The 14125-nt window shown below is 40.6% G+C and overlaps 1 protein-coding gene across 4 annotated transcripts in view; it reads right to left on the minus strand.

The window, feature by feature from the left end:
* Nucleotides 1-794: 794 nt before the first annotated feature.
* SPECC1 (sperm antigen with calponin homology and coiled-coil domains 1) overlaps nucleotides 795-14125 on the minus strand; it is a 689067-nt gene continuing 675736 nt past the window's right edge. For all 4 annotated transcript variants that reach the window (XM_082247576.1, XM_082247577.1, XM_082247575.1 and 1 more), the window contains 2 exons: nucleotides 4856-4915; nucleotides 795-1369 (listed from right to left, as the gene is read on the minus strand). In XM_082247576.1, coding sequence (XP_082103702.1) covers nucleotides 1280-1369; nucleotides 4856-4915 — 150 coding nt within the window. In that variant the 3' untranslated portion in view covers nucleotides 795-1279. The remainder of the gene's footprint in view (nucleotides 1370-4855; nucleotides 4916-14125) is intronic.

The raw sequence follows: 14125 nt of genomic DNA on the forward strand, positions 1-14125 counted from the left end.
AGGCGGCTGGAGCGACCGTGGTCCCCACTGGAAAAAGGTCCTGTGCATCTTTGGCTCTGTTTCAGGTCTGAATTTGGCCGCAGCTAGTGTGAACCTGGCCTAAAACGTATCACTGCTGCTTGAATCCTGGTCAAATATGCCACTTGGACCCATTCTGCAGGATACCGTTCTCCCAGTGTGAGTGTGGATTTATTCCACTTTTCAAAAACTTACCAGGGGGTTCATTGGTTCTGACCAACTTAAAGAAACCAGAGTTTACATGCATACTTGTTCAAAGAAGTAGCTTGACAAACAGAAATGAGGTATTCCAACATTTATTATTAGTTATATTTTATTTAAAAAGTCTAACCGCTCATCTTTGTTATAGCCCGCCCAATCTGGAACAATGTGAGATGCTACAATGCAAAGAGCATAAGGGTGCCATTGGCTGGCAAGTCCCATTGTATGCGATCACAGTCCCCTGGCTATACAAAGTGACTTCCTTGGATTTATGGTCATTGCATATAATATTAACAACAACAAGCTCCATTCCAAACGCTTGGTTGTTCCGGTTGCCACGTGCTGCTGGCAGTGAAGAGGTTAATGTGTACGTAAACTCTTGATTGAGCGAGTTTTAAGTACAGCCTGGAGAGGTGTGCATGTCTCATGCAGGATACATCTGATGTTCCAAAAATTAAGCTTTCAACTCATTAGCACCCTCTGTGGAACGATCTGCTCGCTGGGTGGAGCAGTACAACAAAAAAAAAATAAACTTTCAAAAGTCTATGGTCAGCCATCAGGAACCTCCTAGTCCAGAAAATGTTTAGTACAGTTAAAATGGCAGAAGTTACACTTTGTAGAAAGGTGATAAAAATTTTTCTGTGACCAGCAGAAAAAGATCTTTTTTCATGGCTTTGTTAGGAAAAGCTGTGTGCATCAAGGAGATGAAGAATGGAAATTAAAATAGTTTTGGTGACACCAAGGTCAGTTACTGCAATTTCCACTGGACTTCATGTGGCAGTACTGGATTACATATGGCACATTTTAATATTGGGGGTGGGGGTGGGGTGAGGGTATACACAGTAGCTTCTAAAACCCAAGCAATTGGCATGGAGACTGGGATGCTGCTAGACTTATGGCGGCACATGCCACCAACAGTAAACACAGTGCACAGAAAAGTTCCATTAGAAAGCCAGGTCTTGTAATAGGAAGATTTGTGTATACTAGTTAGGAGTCGGACCTGGTTGATAAAGTGAATATGTGCTTCCTTTGTAGTGATCGCTCTTTCACAATCTTTTCTTTAGGTCTCAAAGTATTTGTAGATCTGAGACACATAGTGCATCACACTTTGCCAATCTGGACGGTCAGTGAACATCAACTCGTTCAGGTCCTGTAAGTATACAAAAAGTTAGCAGGTTAAAGACTCAGCATAGCAAGACTAAGTACCTACCTCTTCTAGTATGTACAAACCTATTTATTTACATATGTCACAGTACCATACATTACAATTTCTCCATTCTATTGTTTTCCAACCAATTGACAAGAATCAATAAAAACCTTAATTTATAGAACCCAATACACGACTGATCATTCCTGTGGATCACTGTGGGTTTAGGGTTTGGTGGATTCAGCTTTATAAGTTAATGTCTACTGGTTAAACTCGATGGACTAGATTACTAAATCTAAAACTTTTTGTGGTGAGTGGTTAAGCCTCTCTGCCAGTAGTTTTTTGCTGTCTGTGCCCCTGCTAGGGAGACTCACCCTCCCTCTATGATCACTGTCACCGGGAATGAAAGTGAGGGAAATCCAACATTTTGAGTTGTTACCATAACAGGAATAGAATATAAAATTTCCACTGTTGATACGTTTCGCTAACTACTGGTGACTAGATTTGTTTTTCACATCCTGTTGGATCTACCTGGTTGGTATTAAAAAGAAATTACCCCAATAGGAGACAGATGGCAGAAAAAAAATCCTGAGAAGGGTTTTAATCATTCCTTATTCACATTTGGCTATACAGCTGCAAGAAAAAGTATGTGAACCCTTTGGAATGATATGGATTTCTGCACAAATTGGTCATAAAATGTGATCTGATCATCATGTAAGTCACAACAATAGACAATCACAGTCTGCCATGTTTTTATTGAACACACCATGTAAACATTCACAGTGCAGGTGGAAAAAGTATGTGAACCCTTGGATTTAATAACTGGTTGAACCTCCTTTGGCAGCAATAACTTCAACCAATCATTTCCTGTAATTGCAGATCAGATGTGCACAACGGTCAGTGTGAGTAATTCTTGACCATTCCTCTTTACAGAACTGTTTCAGTTCAGCAATATTCTTGGGATGTCTGGTGTGAATCGCTTTCTTAAGGTTATGCCACACCATCTCAATCGGGTTGAGGTCAGGAATCTGACTGGGCCACTTCAGAAGGCGTATTTTCTTCTGTTTAAGCCATTCTGTTGTTGATTTACTTCTATGCTTTGGGTCATTGTCCTGTTGCAACACCCACATTCTGTTGAGCTTCAGCTGGTAGACAGATGGCCTTAAGTTCTCCTGCAAAATGTCTTGATAAACTTGGGAATTAATTTTTCCTTCAATGGTAGCAATCTGTCCAGGCCCCAATGCAGCAAAGCAGCCCCAAACCATGATGCCCCCATCACCATACTTCACAGTTGGGATGAGGTTTTTATGTTATTGTTCTGTGCCTCTTTTTCGCCACACATAGTGTTGTGTGTTTCTTCCAAACAACTCAACTTTGGTTTCTTCTGTCCACAGAATATTTTGCCAGTACTGCTGTGGAACATCCTGGTGCTCTTGTGCAAACTGTAAACGTGCAGCAATGTTTTGTTTGGACAGCAGTGGCTTCCTCTGCGGTGTCCTCCCATAAAATCCATTCTTGTTTATTGTTTTATGTATTGTAGATTCTCTAACAGGGATGTTAGCATTTGCCAGTTACTTTTGTAAGTCTTTAGCTGACACTCTAGGATTCTTCTTCACCTCATTGAGCAGTCTGTGCTGTGCTCTTGCAGTCATCTTTACAGGACGGCCACTCCTAGGGAGAGTAGCAGCAGTGCTGAACTTTATCCATTTATAGGCAATTTGTCTTACCGTGGACTGATAAACAGCAAGGCTTTTGGAGATACTTTTTGGAGATACTTTTATAACCCTTTCCAGCTTTATGCAAGTCAACAATTCTTAATCGTAGGTCTTCTGAGAGCTCTTTTGTGCGAGGCATCATTCACATCAGGCAATGCTTCTTGTGAAAAGCAAACCCAGAACTGGTGTGTTTTTTATAGGGCAGGGCAGCTGTAACCAACACCTCCAATCTCATCTCATGGATTGGACTCCAGTTTGCTGACATCTCACTCCAATTAGCTCTTGGAGATGTCATTAGTCTAGGGGTTCACATACTTTTTCCACCTGCACTGTGAATGTTTACATGGTGTGTTCAATAAAAACATGGCATCATTTCATTCTTTGTGTGTTATTAGTTTAAGCAGACTGTGATTGTCTATTGGTGACGATTTAGATGATGATCAGATCACATTTTATGACCAATTTGTGCAGAAATCCATATCATTCCAAAGGGTTCACATACTTTTTATTGCAGCTGTAGATATACTTTAAAAAGAACTGCTATAAAAGATTTTGATATGCCTCAATACAAATATCCTGATATGTTTGGAAACTATGAATTTTAGCATCATAATATAAACATAGCATTTACCATTCAGCTGATTGGCTGTGCCCTTTCAGTCCCTTGCTGATTTGTGCAAAGTTGGCTTATTGTCAAAAGTAAACATGTAGTGAGTTACAGATCACATTCCCAGGAAGGGCTGTTTCTGGACTACGCAAAAATCAAAGGGTCAGAGTTGAACTAGGAATCTTGTACTGTGGGAAATATGGATAGTACCCTTTCTCTCAGCACAGGGGAATTTAAGTACAATGGCAGAACCGGTTCAGAAATCAATTTAACAAGTTTACAAAGCATGGCTTACTTTTCTTATAAGACAGAGGACAAAAAAATTAAAGTACAAAGTTATAAAGTCAAAATGGCAACATCCAATAAGAACAAGTTAAACTCCAACCTTCTGTACTCATTGAGAAAACATAAATTTACATTGTGGCTTAGAGTTGCCTCTCTTTGTTTTTATGTACTATTATTGTATCAGTTGTGGATATTTTTTACTGATTCATGGCAAATGTTCCCATACATGTGTAATATCTCTCACCCACAGGTGGTTTAGTGAGATTTGAGGTCATGTGTAAAGATGGCTGCCACATATCCAACTGACCACGTGGTTTTGGGGGGCAGTAAAATGATGTGTTGCTGACATCACACAAAATTACCTGTAAGTGGTTAAGAGGAATGACTACATCCCGTGGGTGGTCTCTGGCATTAGAGGACTTGAAAAGAGAGTCACTAGGATGAGGGAGGCTGGTTTGCTGTTTGGAGCTGTAGAAAGATGCAGCCAGGACCTCATTGTCCGGTTCCAGTTTATCCAGATATCCAGTGTAAGCTGTTGACATTCAACTACCAGAGCTAAGTATTATTTGACCTTTTCTTTGGGATATTGGAAGAATTATTGGACTTTTTGGGATATTGGGATTAAGAGTGTACGTTTAAGTCTGGTTATTGTTTATGGTAACTTTTATGTGTAGGGAACTTTAGGTATTTTGATGTCTGGTAAAATTTTATGCTTTTTATCAAAACTGCTATTGGTGTGTCTGTTCATTTTAAATATTCATTAGATATTTCAGTAGCTTTCCAGTAAACCTTCATTATAAATTTTGTTGTTCCCACACTTGATAGAACTATAAACCCCAAAACATGTCATTTTTGTATAAGTAGGAAAACTGCTATACCTACCAGACTGGCCTTTATTCCTATACTTTCAGCAGCTTGAAACGCCAATTTTAGATTCCTTTTCTGCAAGACAAAATATAACATATTACAGAATGACTATATTAAATCTCTATATTTGTTTTTCATTAAAGAATATAATTGATTGTAGAGAGTGAGTTTGAAAGCGCAATTATGAAATTATGGTATATACAAATACTGTAGTACGGTATTTTAGAAGCAAAATTCACAATTTTTTAAGGTAAAGCATCAAGCATTTGTTTTGTTTACAACATGGCACTATTACTGTTTTTTTATCATATTTAAAAAATGAAAATGAAAAAAATCCCAAAAAAAGGAAACATATTGCAGCTTACTAGTCTTTACATGTTAGTGCTGTATTAAATACATTTTGTTTTTGTGTTTAAATATTTTTAGGAAATGGAAAAATGATGGCAGACCTGTAAAACGGAAAAAAAGTGAGTGACCATGCAAGACGGATTGAAAGACCTGTGACAAAGAAACCTATGGATAGGACTGGGGAAACTATGGAAAAACACTACTATCCAGGAGATTTACTACTCGCATGTTTACAGGAGAGTGACAATGTAAAGCCACTATAAACTCAAACTCATATGACATCGCACCTATAGTTTGCCAGAAGGCATTTGTGAAATTCTGAGGTCAGCTGGAAAAAAGGTTCTTTGGTTGGAGATTTTAGGCCATTGGCTTAAACTGTTTGGTGTAAGCCACATCATCTTAAATGTACAATCCCCACTGTGAAGCATGGTGGTGGCAATATCATGCTGCTGGGGTGTTTCTTTCCAACAGATCTTGGGAGGCCTGGGAGAGTAGAATAAATACAGCAAAATATAGGGACTCCTGGAGAAAATGTGATTTAGGCAGCAACAAACCTAAACCTTGTGAGACAACTTCCCTCCCAGCAAGGCAATGACCCCAAAACTATACAATCTTTGCTTAAAAACAAAAATGTTAATATTCTGGATTGGACAAGTCAGAGCCCAGATCTTAATTTAAAAGAAAAATGTGACCGGATTCGAAAAAAGGCCATTCACTCATGACTCCCATGTTTCCTGGCAAAGCTGTTGTGCAAAGAGGTATGAAGAAAATCGTCTAGATGTTCAAAGATGATTGAGACCTATCCATACAGATTCCGAGCTGCATTTGCTTCCTCAGTTAAATACTGACCTAAAAATAGGTATATTAATGCAATCATTTGCATTAAATGTTATGTCTTTGTTTCTAAAAATTGTAAAAAAATTGAAAAAAGAATGCCTGGTGTTCAAGATTTTTATTACTTTACAACTATTTCTGAAATGTTTCAATAAACAGACGTATTCCAGTGTTTGGTATTATTAGTAAAAGGACAAAATCAGGGAGCTGCCTTTCATTTTAGCAGACTCGGAGATCTATCTTATTCTACTTCACAGGTACATTCAGTAAGCCTAATGGTACAACATAAGCGCAATAAGACAGATGAGTCACTAGAAAAGGAAATAAAAAATGATTGTGTTGCCTTAGATCATTTCTCGGTTTCTGATGTTACTATCTTTGACAGCCCAGAGACAACACTTTCACAGCTCTGAAATGTGGGAATCTGTCAATCTGTGAAAAGGAAAATAATTCTTTCCAGGAACCAATCATTATTTGAAGGGGAGATTGGTCTCCCAGTCATACTGCACTGCGTTTATTGAGGGTTGAAGTTGTGTACAAAAAAAGACCTGCTGTAATTGCAGAGAAGGGTCGTAGCCATTGTGACCCTAAGTTCAGATGCATATTACTGACTGCCATATTTTTCCTCTTCAGCAGAATAAGTGACATAATGTTTATAAAGCATCCTGGCGCCTGTACGCTCGAGGTTAGACATGCAAGATTGTGGTATTAATCACTAGCAATAAGAACAGAATATGTGTATCATTGCAGCGTTGATGTTAAATAGTTTATTATATGCTTTGTAGGTTTAGTATTGCTGTCCAGTTTCTAACTAGAAATCCCAGCTCTAAAGTATATTTTATATACTGTATATCAGGCAACGCACAGATGATATCTCTGTGACTGCAGTGTCGTAGTGCATTGGTTAATTCTTCGGTACTGTGGGGCACATTGTTCCCCAAGTCTCTTTCCATGGCAGACAGGAGAAAGGCCAAACATGTGATGATGTAGTCGCTTCTAAACAAAGTATAATTGAACTTTTGGGACCCAAGCATGGGGAAAGGATATACTACTAGCCATTCATATGGAAAGTGTCAAAGCTACATGTGTGCGTACCACTGCCACAGCCGAAGCCATAGCTTATAGCCCGTTAAAGTGTGTTCAAACATTGAAAGAAAGACTTTACTAACAGTTGTTGAATATGTCTCAAATGCTGCATTTTTTAACTGTATGGAACCTATCACCTATGTGTCAAGATTTAACTTTAGTAAACAAGTTCCATAATTCAAGAAAGTCTGATTTGGTCACTACATGAAGGAATCAAGTGTTTTTACAGTGAATGCTAATGGGTAATGAAGGTTAACACCATGGTGACAATAAGGAAGCAATAGAATGGAACATCTGCATAAAGGAGGAGGAGCAGCCAGTTCAGGGTAGGGAGCGGTAGTGGCCGGTAACAGGGATTTCGTCAGAGGGGTGGATTTATTCCCGGTAGACTTGCCCTTCTAGGCGGTTGGTTCCCTAACTTAGGGCATGCTGAGGAATGAAGAATCACATAGATCGGTCCTGGACCAAGTATGTGCAAGGCCTCACATAATGTTAGGTGGCTTCCCTCCAGTACACTACACAAGTGCAGTGTACTGTATGTGTAAAAACTGTTGGAGGATAATAGGTATTCTACATGGTCATCCTTGAAATGTCTCTGGGGTCGATGTTGGGCTAAATATCCCTGGTGGGAGGACAGCATGTTTCTTCTGGTGTAAGGCCTAGTGTGGGGGCCTGATCTGTTACCACAAGAGGATGTAATGCACGCATTAGGCAAATGTAGAACTGTGTTGGTCGGCATGTATTTACCCTGTGCCACCAACATCTGCTCTGCTCTAGAGCGGTAGTGCTTGGGTGCATTATAAAAAACAGTAATATCCAGCAGGCCAAAAAGTGAGCAAGCCACATGGCTTTAAATAGGTGGAAAAAGCATCAGAGTTCTTTACCATTGACAGTGAATTGATGGAGCTCAGCCTACCTTTCTCAAGGTATTGATACAAATATATATATATATATATATATCCTGTGTATATCGACTTGAGAAAGGTAGGCTGAGTCCCATCAATGTGCTGGTGGTGTTAAAGAACTCTACTGCAGAACATCTTAAGTTTTAAATAGGAGTGTTTTCTGGGTAAAATTAGTAGATCATATACTGCTTTCACTTATTGCATTGAATTGATTGCTCCTTTAAAGTATGAAAATGCCCTTCTGTTTTCTGTAAAACCCTGAATAAATGGAACAACAACATTCATTTGTAGTCCCTAGACCTTGCAGCATGAATAGCGATGTCAATTCAGAAATTTCAGAACTCTACTGCTCTAATGGGCCATACACACTATAAGATTTTCTGAAGACTTTTTCCTTTAGATTTACCAAAACCATATAATATGAGGTCAAACCTAAACACTTTCAATTTGTATGCAATCTGGCAGGCCCATGCACTACATAGAAAAAGGTAAATCTGAAGGAAATCTAACCACAAAAGACAGCCTGATTTCTCAAACCACACATTCCAGTTGAATGGGGGAATACTCCTTGCTTAACTACTGTTAGGACGCTGTCAGAATACACGATAGCCAGAGGCACTGATCATGTGGGAATTTTCCAAGAGGCTGGTTGTACAGAAGTGGATTGGTAGAGCAAGCAGCTTGCTATGGTGGCACTCAACAGAGGGTAGAGGAACGGGGCTGATTTGTGATCTGTGCAAAATCATTGCACAGAGCAGGTACGTTTTTTTTTAATGAAGTTTACAATCGCTTTAACCACTTGCCGACAGGGCCATAGCTGAATGATGGCTACAGCACAGTCAGATTATTCTAGGAGGACATACAATGAAGTCCATCCAGAATTGCAACTTCCCGTGTGCCCCCTGAGGAGTGCACACGGAAGTGTCCGTGCTTGCCAGATTCACCGGACCCCGCGCATCACCGTTCGTGGTAAAGGGCAAATGACAGCGGCCCTTTATCACGTGATCATTCCGTCCAATGACAGAGCAAGCAGTTGTCAACAAATTGGAGAATGTCCGGTTCAGGTCTCTCCTCTCCTTGCATGCTGTACACACCAATCGGTACAGCGTGAGAGGAGTGAGATCGCAGTACGGCTCACCCCAGCCTCATCCATGCCTCATCCATGCCCATCTGTGCCTCAATCATGACTCATTTATGCCAATCTGTGCCTCAATCATGTCTCAATTATGCCCAACTGTGCCTCAATCATGCCTCATTCATGCCAATCTGTGCCTCAATCATGCCCATCTGTGCCTCATCCATGCCTCAATAATACCTCATTCATGCCAATCCGTGCCTCAATCATGCCTTAATTATGCCTATCTGTGCCTCAACCATGCCAATCTGTGCCTCAGTCATGCCCATCTATGCCTCAATCATGCCAATCCATGCCTCAATCATTCGTCAATTATGCCCATCTGTGCCTCAATCATGCCTCATGCATGCCAATCTGTGCCTCAATCATGCCCATCTGTGCCTCATTCATGCCAATCTGTGCAGCATTCATGCCCATCTGTGCCTCATTCATGCCCATCCAAGCCTTATTCATGCCCATCCAAGCCTTATTCATGCCCATCCAAGCCTCATCCATGCCACATCCATGCCTCATCCAAGCCACATCAGTGCTCATCTCTGTTACATCCATGCCACATCAGTGCTCATCCGTGCCTCATCCATGCCAAATCAGCACTCATCCATGCCACATACAGTGCTTATCAGTGCCTCACAAAAGTGTAATGGGTAGTCAGGAAATTAGATTTGTATTTTTTTATCCCTACAGCACCTGACAGTGATCCCTGAATGTTGGGCCTCTGTATGTGGCTAGATTGTGTAAAAGCCTTACACATGTGGTATCGCCATACTCAGGAGGAGTAGCAAAATGTATTTTGGGGTGTAATTTCTGCTATGTACATGTTATGTGTTAGACATATCTCATAAATAGACAACTTTGTGCGTTTTCATTTTCTTTCCACATTTTCCAAAAACTTGTGGAGAAAAATTACATGTTCAAAAGACTTATAATGCCTCCTAGATAATGTGTTGGGGTGTTTGCTTTCCAAAATGGGGTCATTGTCCTGGTGCTCCAGGGCCTTCAAAAGTGTGATAGGTTGTTAGGAAATTATGTGTGTAATTTATGCTGTTAGAATGCCTGGAGGTGCTACTTGGATGTTGGGCCTCTGTATGTGGCCAGGCTGTGAAAAAGTCTCACACATGTGGTATCCCCATACTCAGGAGGAGTAGCAGAATGTATTTTGTGGTGTAGTTGCAAGTATGTCTATACAGTGTGTGAGAAATAACTTGGTAATATGACAATTTTGTGGAAAAAAAAATAAAAAAAATCTTCATTTTGCAAAGAAATGTGGGAAAAATGTACAACTTCAAAAAACTCACCATGTCTCTTATTAAATACATTGGAATGCCTACTTTCCAACAAGGGGTATTTGTACTTTCCTGGCTTGTCAGTGTCTCAAGAAATGAGATAGGCCATTAGCACATCAGGTGTGATCAATTTTCAATGATTGGCACCATAGCTGGTAGATGCTATAACCTTCATAAAGACCAAATAATATATACTTATGTGGGTTATTTTTTACCAAAGATATGTAGCAGGATAACTTTTGGCCAAAATTTATGAAGAATAATTGCCAAGTTTGCAAAATGTTATAACCGAAACAAAGAAAAATGCAGTTTAAAAAAAAAAAGTGTCTTTTTTCACTTATAGCAGAAAAAAACTAACCCAGTGATGATTAAATACCACCAAAAGAAAGCCTTATTTGTGTGAAAAAAGGACACACATTTTATATGGGTACAGTGTTGCATGGCTGAGTAATTGTCATTCAAAATGTGAGCACTAAAAGCTGAAAATTGGCCTGGTTAGGAAGGGGGTATAGATGCCCAGTGGGTGGTTAAATAAAAACCTAGGTATCAGACATATTTCTTTGCAAATACCATACTAAAACACCTCAGTGAAGTGTGGTCATACTCGAATCACCAACAAGGGGGCTTATATAGCAACGAATGATACAGCAACACAAAAAAAAACAACAGCACCTGAAAAAGCACATTTTTTACCTAGTAACTAGCTTTACATTGGCTACAAAAAATGCGCACATCTGAAATGCGCAAAAACATTTTTGCACAATCAAAAACTCTCAGCTCAAGTGTGAATGGAGCCTAAAATACAGGGATCTCATCTGCATATCTTGCAACAATACATATTAATACATTTTGATTAGAGATAGGCTTTAACCACTTGCCGCCCGCCCACCGTCAAATGACGGCGGAGCGGTGTGGCTCTTGTTCTGGGACAGCGTCATATGACGGCGCAACCGTGGGGGTGTGCAGTGCGGCGATCATGGCCGCGCCGTGTTCTTAGGACACGGCACGACCCCAATCTTGGTAAAGAGCCAATGACGTGGCTCTTTACCCATGTGATTGGCTGTATCCAGTCACAGCCGTTCACATGTAAATGAGGATGTGCCATTTACCGACTCTCCTTGCCTCACACTCTCAGAGCCGATCAGCGGCTCCTCCTCAAAGGGGAGTCTAGGACAGGTAATCAGGCCACTGATCATCAGTGCCCTGATTACAGTAAAGTAAAAAAACAGTGCCCATCAGTGCCCACAATCAGTGCCCATAGTGCTGCCAGTCAGTGCCTGCTTATCTGTGCTGCCTATCAGTGCTCATCAGTGCCGCCCGCCAGTGCCCATCAGTGCCGCATGACAGTTCCCATCAGTGCCACCTCTCAGTGCTGCCTATCAGTGCTCATCAGTGCTGCCCATCATTGCCGCTGATCAGTGCGGCATATTAGTACCTCCTCATCAGTGCCACCTCATCAGTGCCCATAAGTGCCACCTCATCAGAGCCCATCAGTGCAGCCTATCAGTGTCCATCAGTGCCGCCTCATTAGCGCACATCAGTGAAGGAGAAAAATTACTTATTTCCAAAATTTACTGACAGAAAACAAGAAAAAAAAATTTTTTTCAACATTTTCTGCCTTTTTTCTTTATTTTTAGTGAGAAACAAAAAATCCAGCGGTCATTAAATACCACCAAAAGAAAGCTCTATTTGTGTGAAAGAAATGCTAAAAATTCCATTTGGGTACAGCATTGCATGACCACGCAATTGTCATTCAAAGTGTGACAGCACTGAAAGGTGAAAATTGGCCTGGGCAGGAAGGGGGAGAAAGTGCACTGTATTGAAGTGGTTAAAGTTGGTTCAGACAGGTAATTTTTTTTTACATAACAGAAACTTTGTTGTTTTACAGTTGCATAGTAGTGATACAATGTGCACAACAAACAGAAAAATATGTTTACGGAGCTTTAAGTATTGCATTTATTCCATGTTAAGATTTACAGGTCATGGATCAACAGGAATGTCATATAATGAGACATCTGTCTGTCCTCTAACTTGGCCAATGGATGAATATGGCACCTTTGTGCGGACCATCCTTTTCCCCAATCTTCACTGCAAAGAGGATAATTGGCACCTGATTTCTTAAAAAAAAAGTCTAAAGCCCCGTACACACGTACCGAATGTCGGGCCGAACGATCGGCCGTCTTATGTCCAGTGTTGTCCTGTCGGCTGAAAAGTGCTAAAGACTGCACACGAATTTTGTCGGCCAACAACAGCCGACTGCAGAAGTGATGTCATGTGATGGTTAACTTTTCCGTGTGTTTTTTCTTTTCTGAGCATGCCAAGTCTTGCTAATCTGCTGTTTGTCGGCCGAATTCTGTACTGACTGGCGAACAATCGGCCGTTCTGGTGACGGCCAACAAAAATTTTAAAGTCTACACGCCAGATTCTGTTCTGCCGAAAATTCACTGTCGGTTGTCGGAAGCATCATACTAACAAGCCGACAATCGGCCGATCGTTCGGCGGCCAAATATTTACCGCCTGACAATCACTACGTGTGTACGGGGCTTAAAATGTGTCTGTGTGCAGTAATATAAAACCTTCATTAGGTTCCACTAGGTGCCCCATATAAGGCCTGATCTTCACATTGTGGACCCAAGATACGGGAGCATTGTTTGGAAAGAACTGAATATGCACTAATGAGGGAAGAACTTACAGTGCACTGAACAAACAGAAACTGATAGCTGTTTCTTATTTGGATAGAATTGTTTGTTTAAACAAACAGAATGAAGTGTTACAGATCAGAGCAGAGTCCTTAATTTTTTGTATGTGTCATTGGCGTTCATATGATAATGATAAATATTTGCACACAATATGTGCTTATGAGAATTGGCACATTCCCCTGCCAGTTAATTCACACTATGGTAAAGCATGAAATGGTGAAAGAAGGCCCAGGGGGTCTGTGACATGCTGCTACTTGTAGAAGGTGGACAACCACTTCCCGGTGTGCGCAGTGTGTCCAATCCCCTGCAGTGCTGGTGTGACCTGCCAAGGGTGTGTTACCTACTACACTTAAACTAGTTGTTGGGTTTTAATGACTTCATTAACACATATTAGGGCTTTATAACAATAGAGAGAGAACTGATGATCCCCTGGATATCATACTATATTTATAAAGCATACAATATGCAAAGGGATTTAGACAGGTGCAAAACTAGACAACAAGGGAACTCTTAACAGAAATAAAAATATTCCATCTATCTTTACCATACCTGGTAAACATGGACATCCAGATCAAAGGTTATAATCACAGAGTCGAGATAATCTGAACATTAACATTGGTGATGTCTGCTAGAATGATTGCTGATCATCACTGCAAAACTGATCCACCGTTTGTTGTAAAACTCCTCCAGGACTGCCTGCAGGAAAGATTTTGGGTACAAGCGACTAGGTTGGGTACTAGCAAAGTCTTTCACATTGTATATTAACCACTTCCCGCAAAACAACATATCTGTAGGTTACTTTGTTGAAGGAGTTGTACCGGGGTAAAGCCTGCAGCTAGAGGCATCACCCCGGTACCATTTTTTTTTTTTTACAGCGGACGGTTGGCTTTAGGCCCCTTTCACACTAGTGCCACTTGTCCCACGTTTTTGGACCGCAAAATCGCATGACAAGTCGTTTTCCATTATTTTCAATGAGCCCCATTCATATGAGTGCG

This window comes from Pelophylax lessonae (genome assembly GCF_965119305.1).
Source record: "Pelophylax lessonae genome assembly, chromosome: 2".
Classification (NCBI taxonomy): Eukaryota; Metazoa; Chordata; class Amphibia; order Anura; family Ranidae; genus Pelophylax; species Pelophylax lessonae.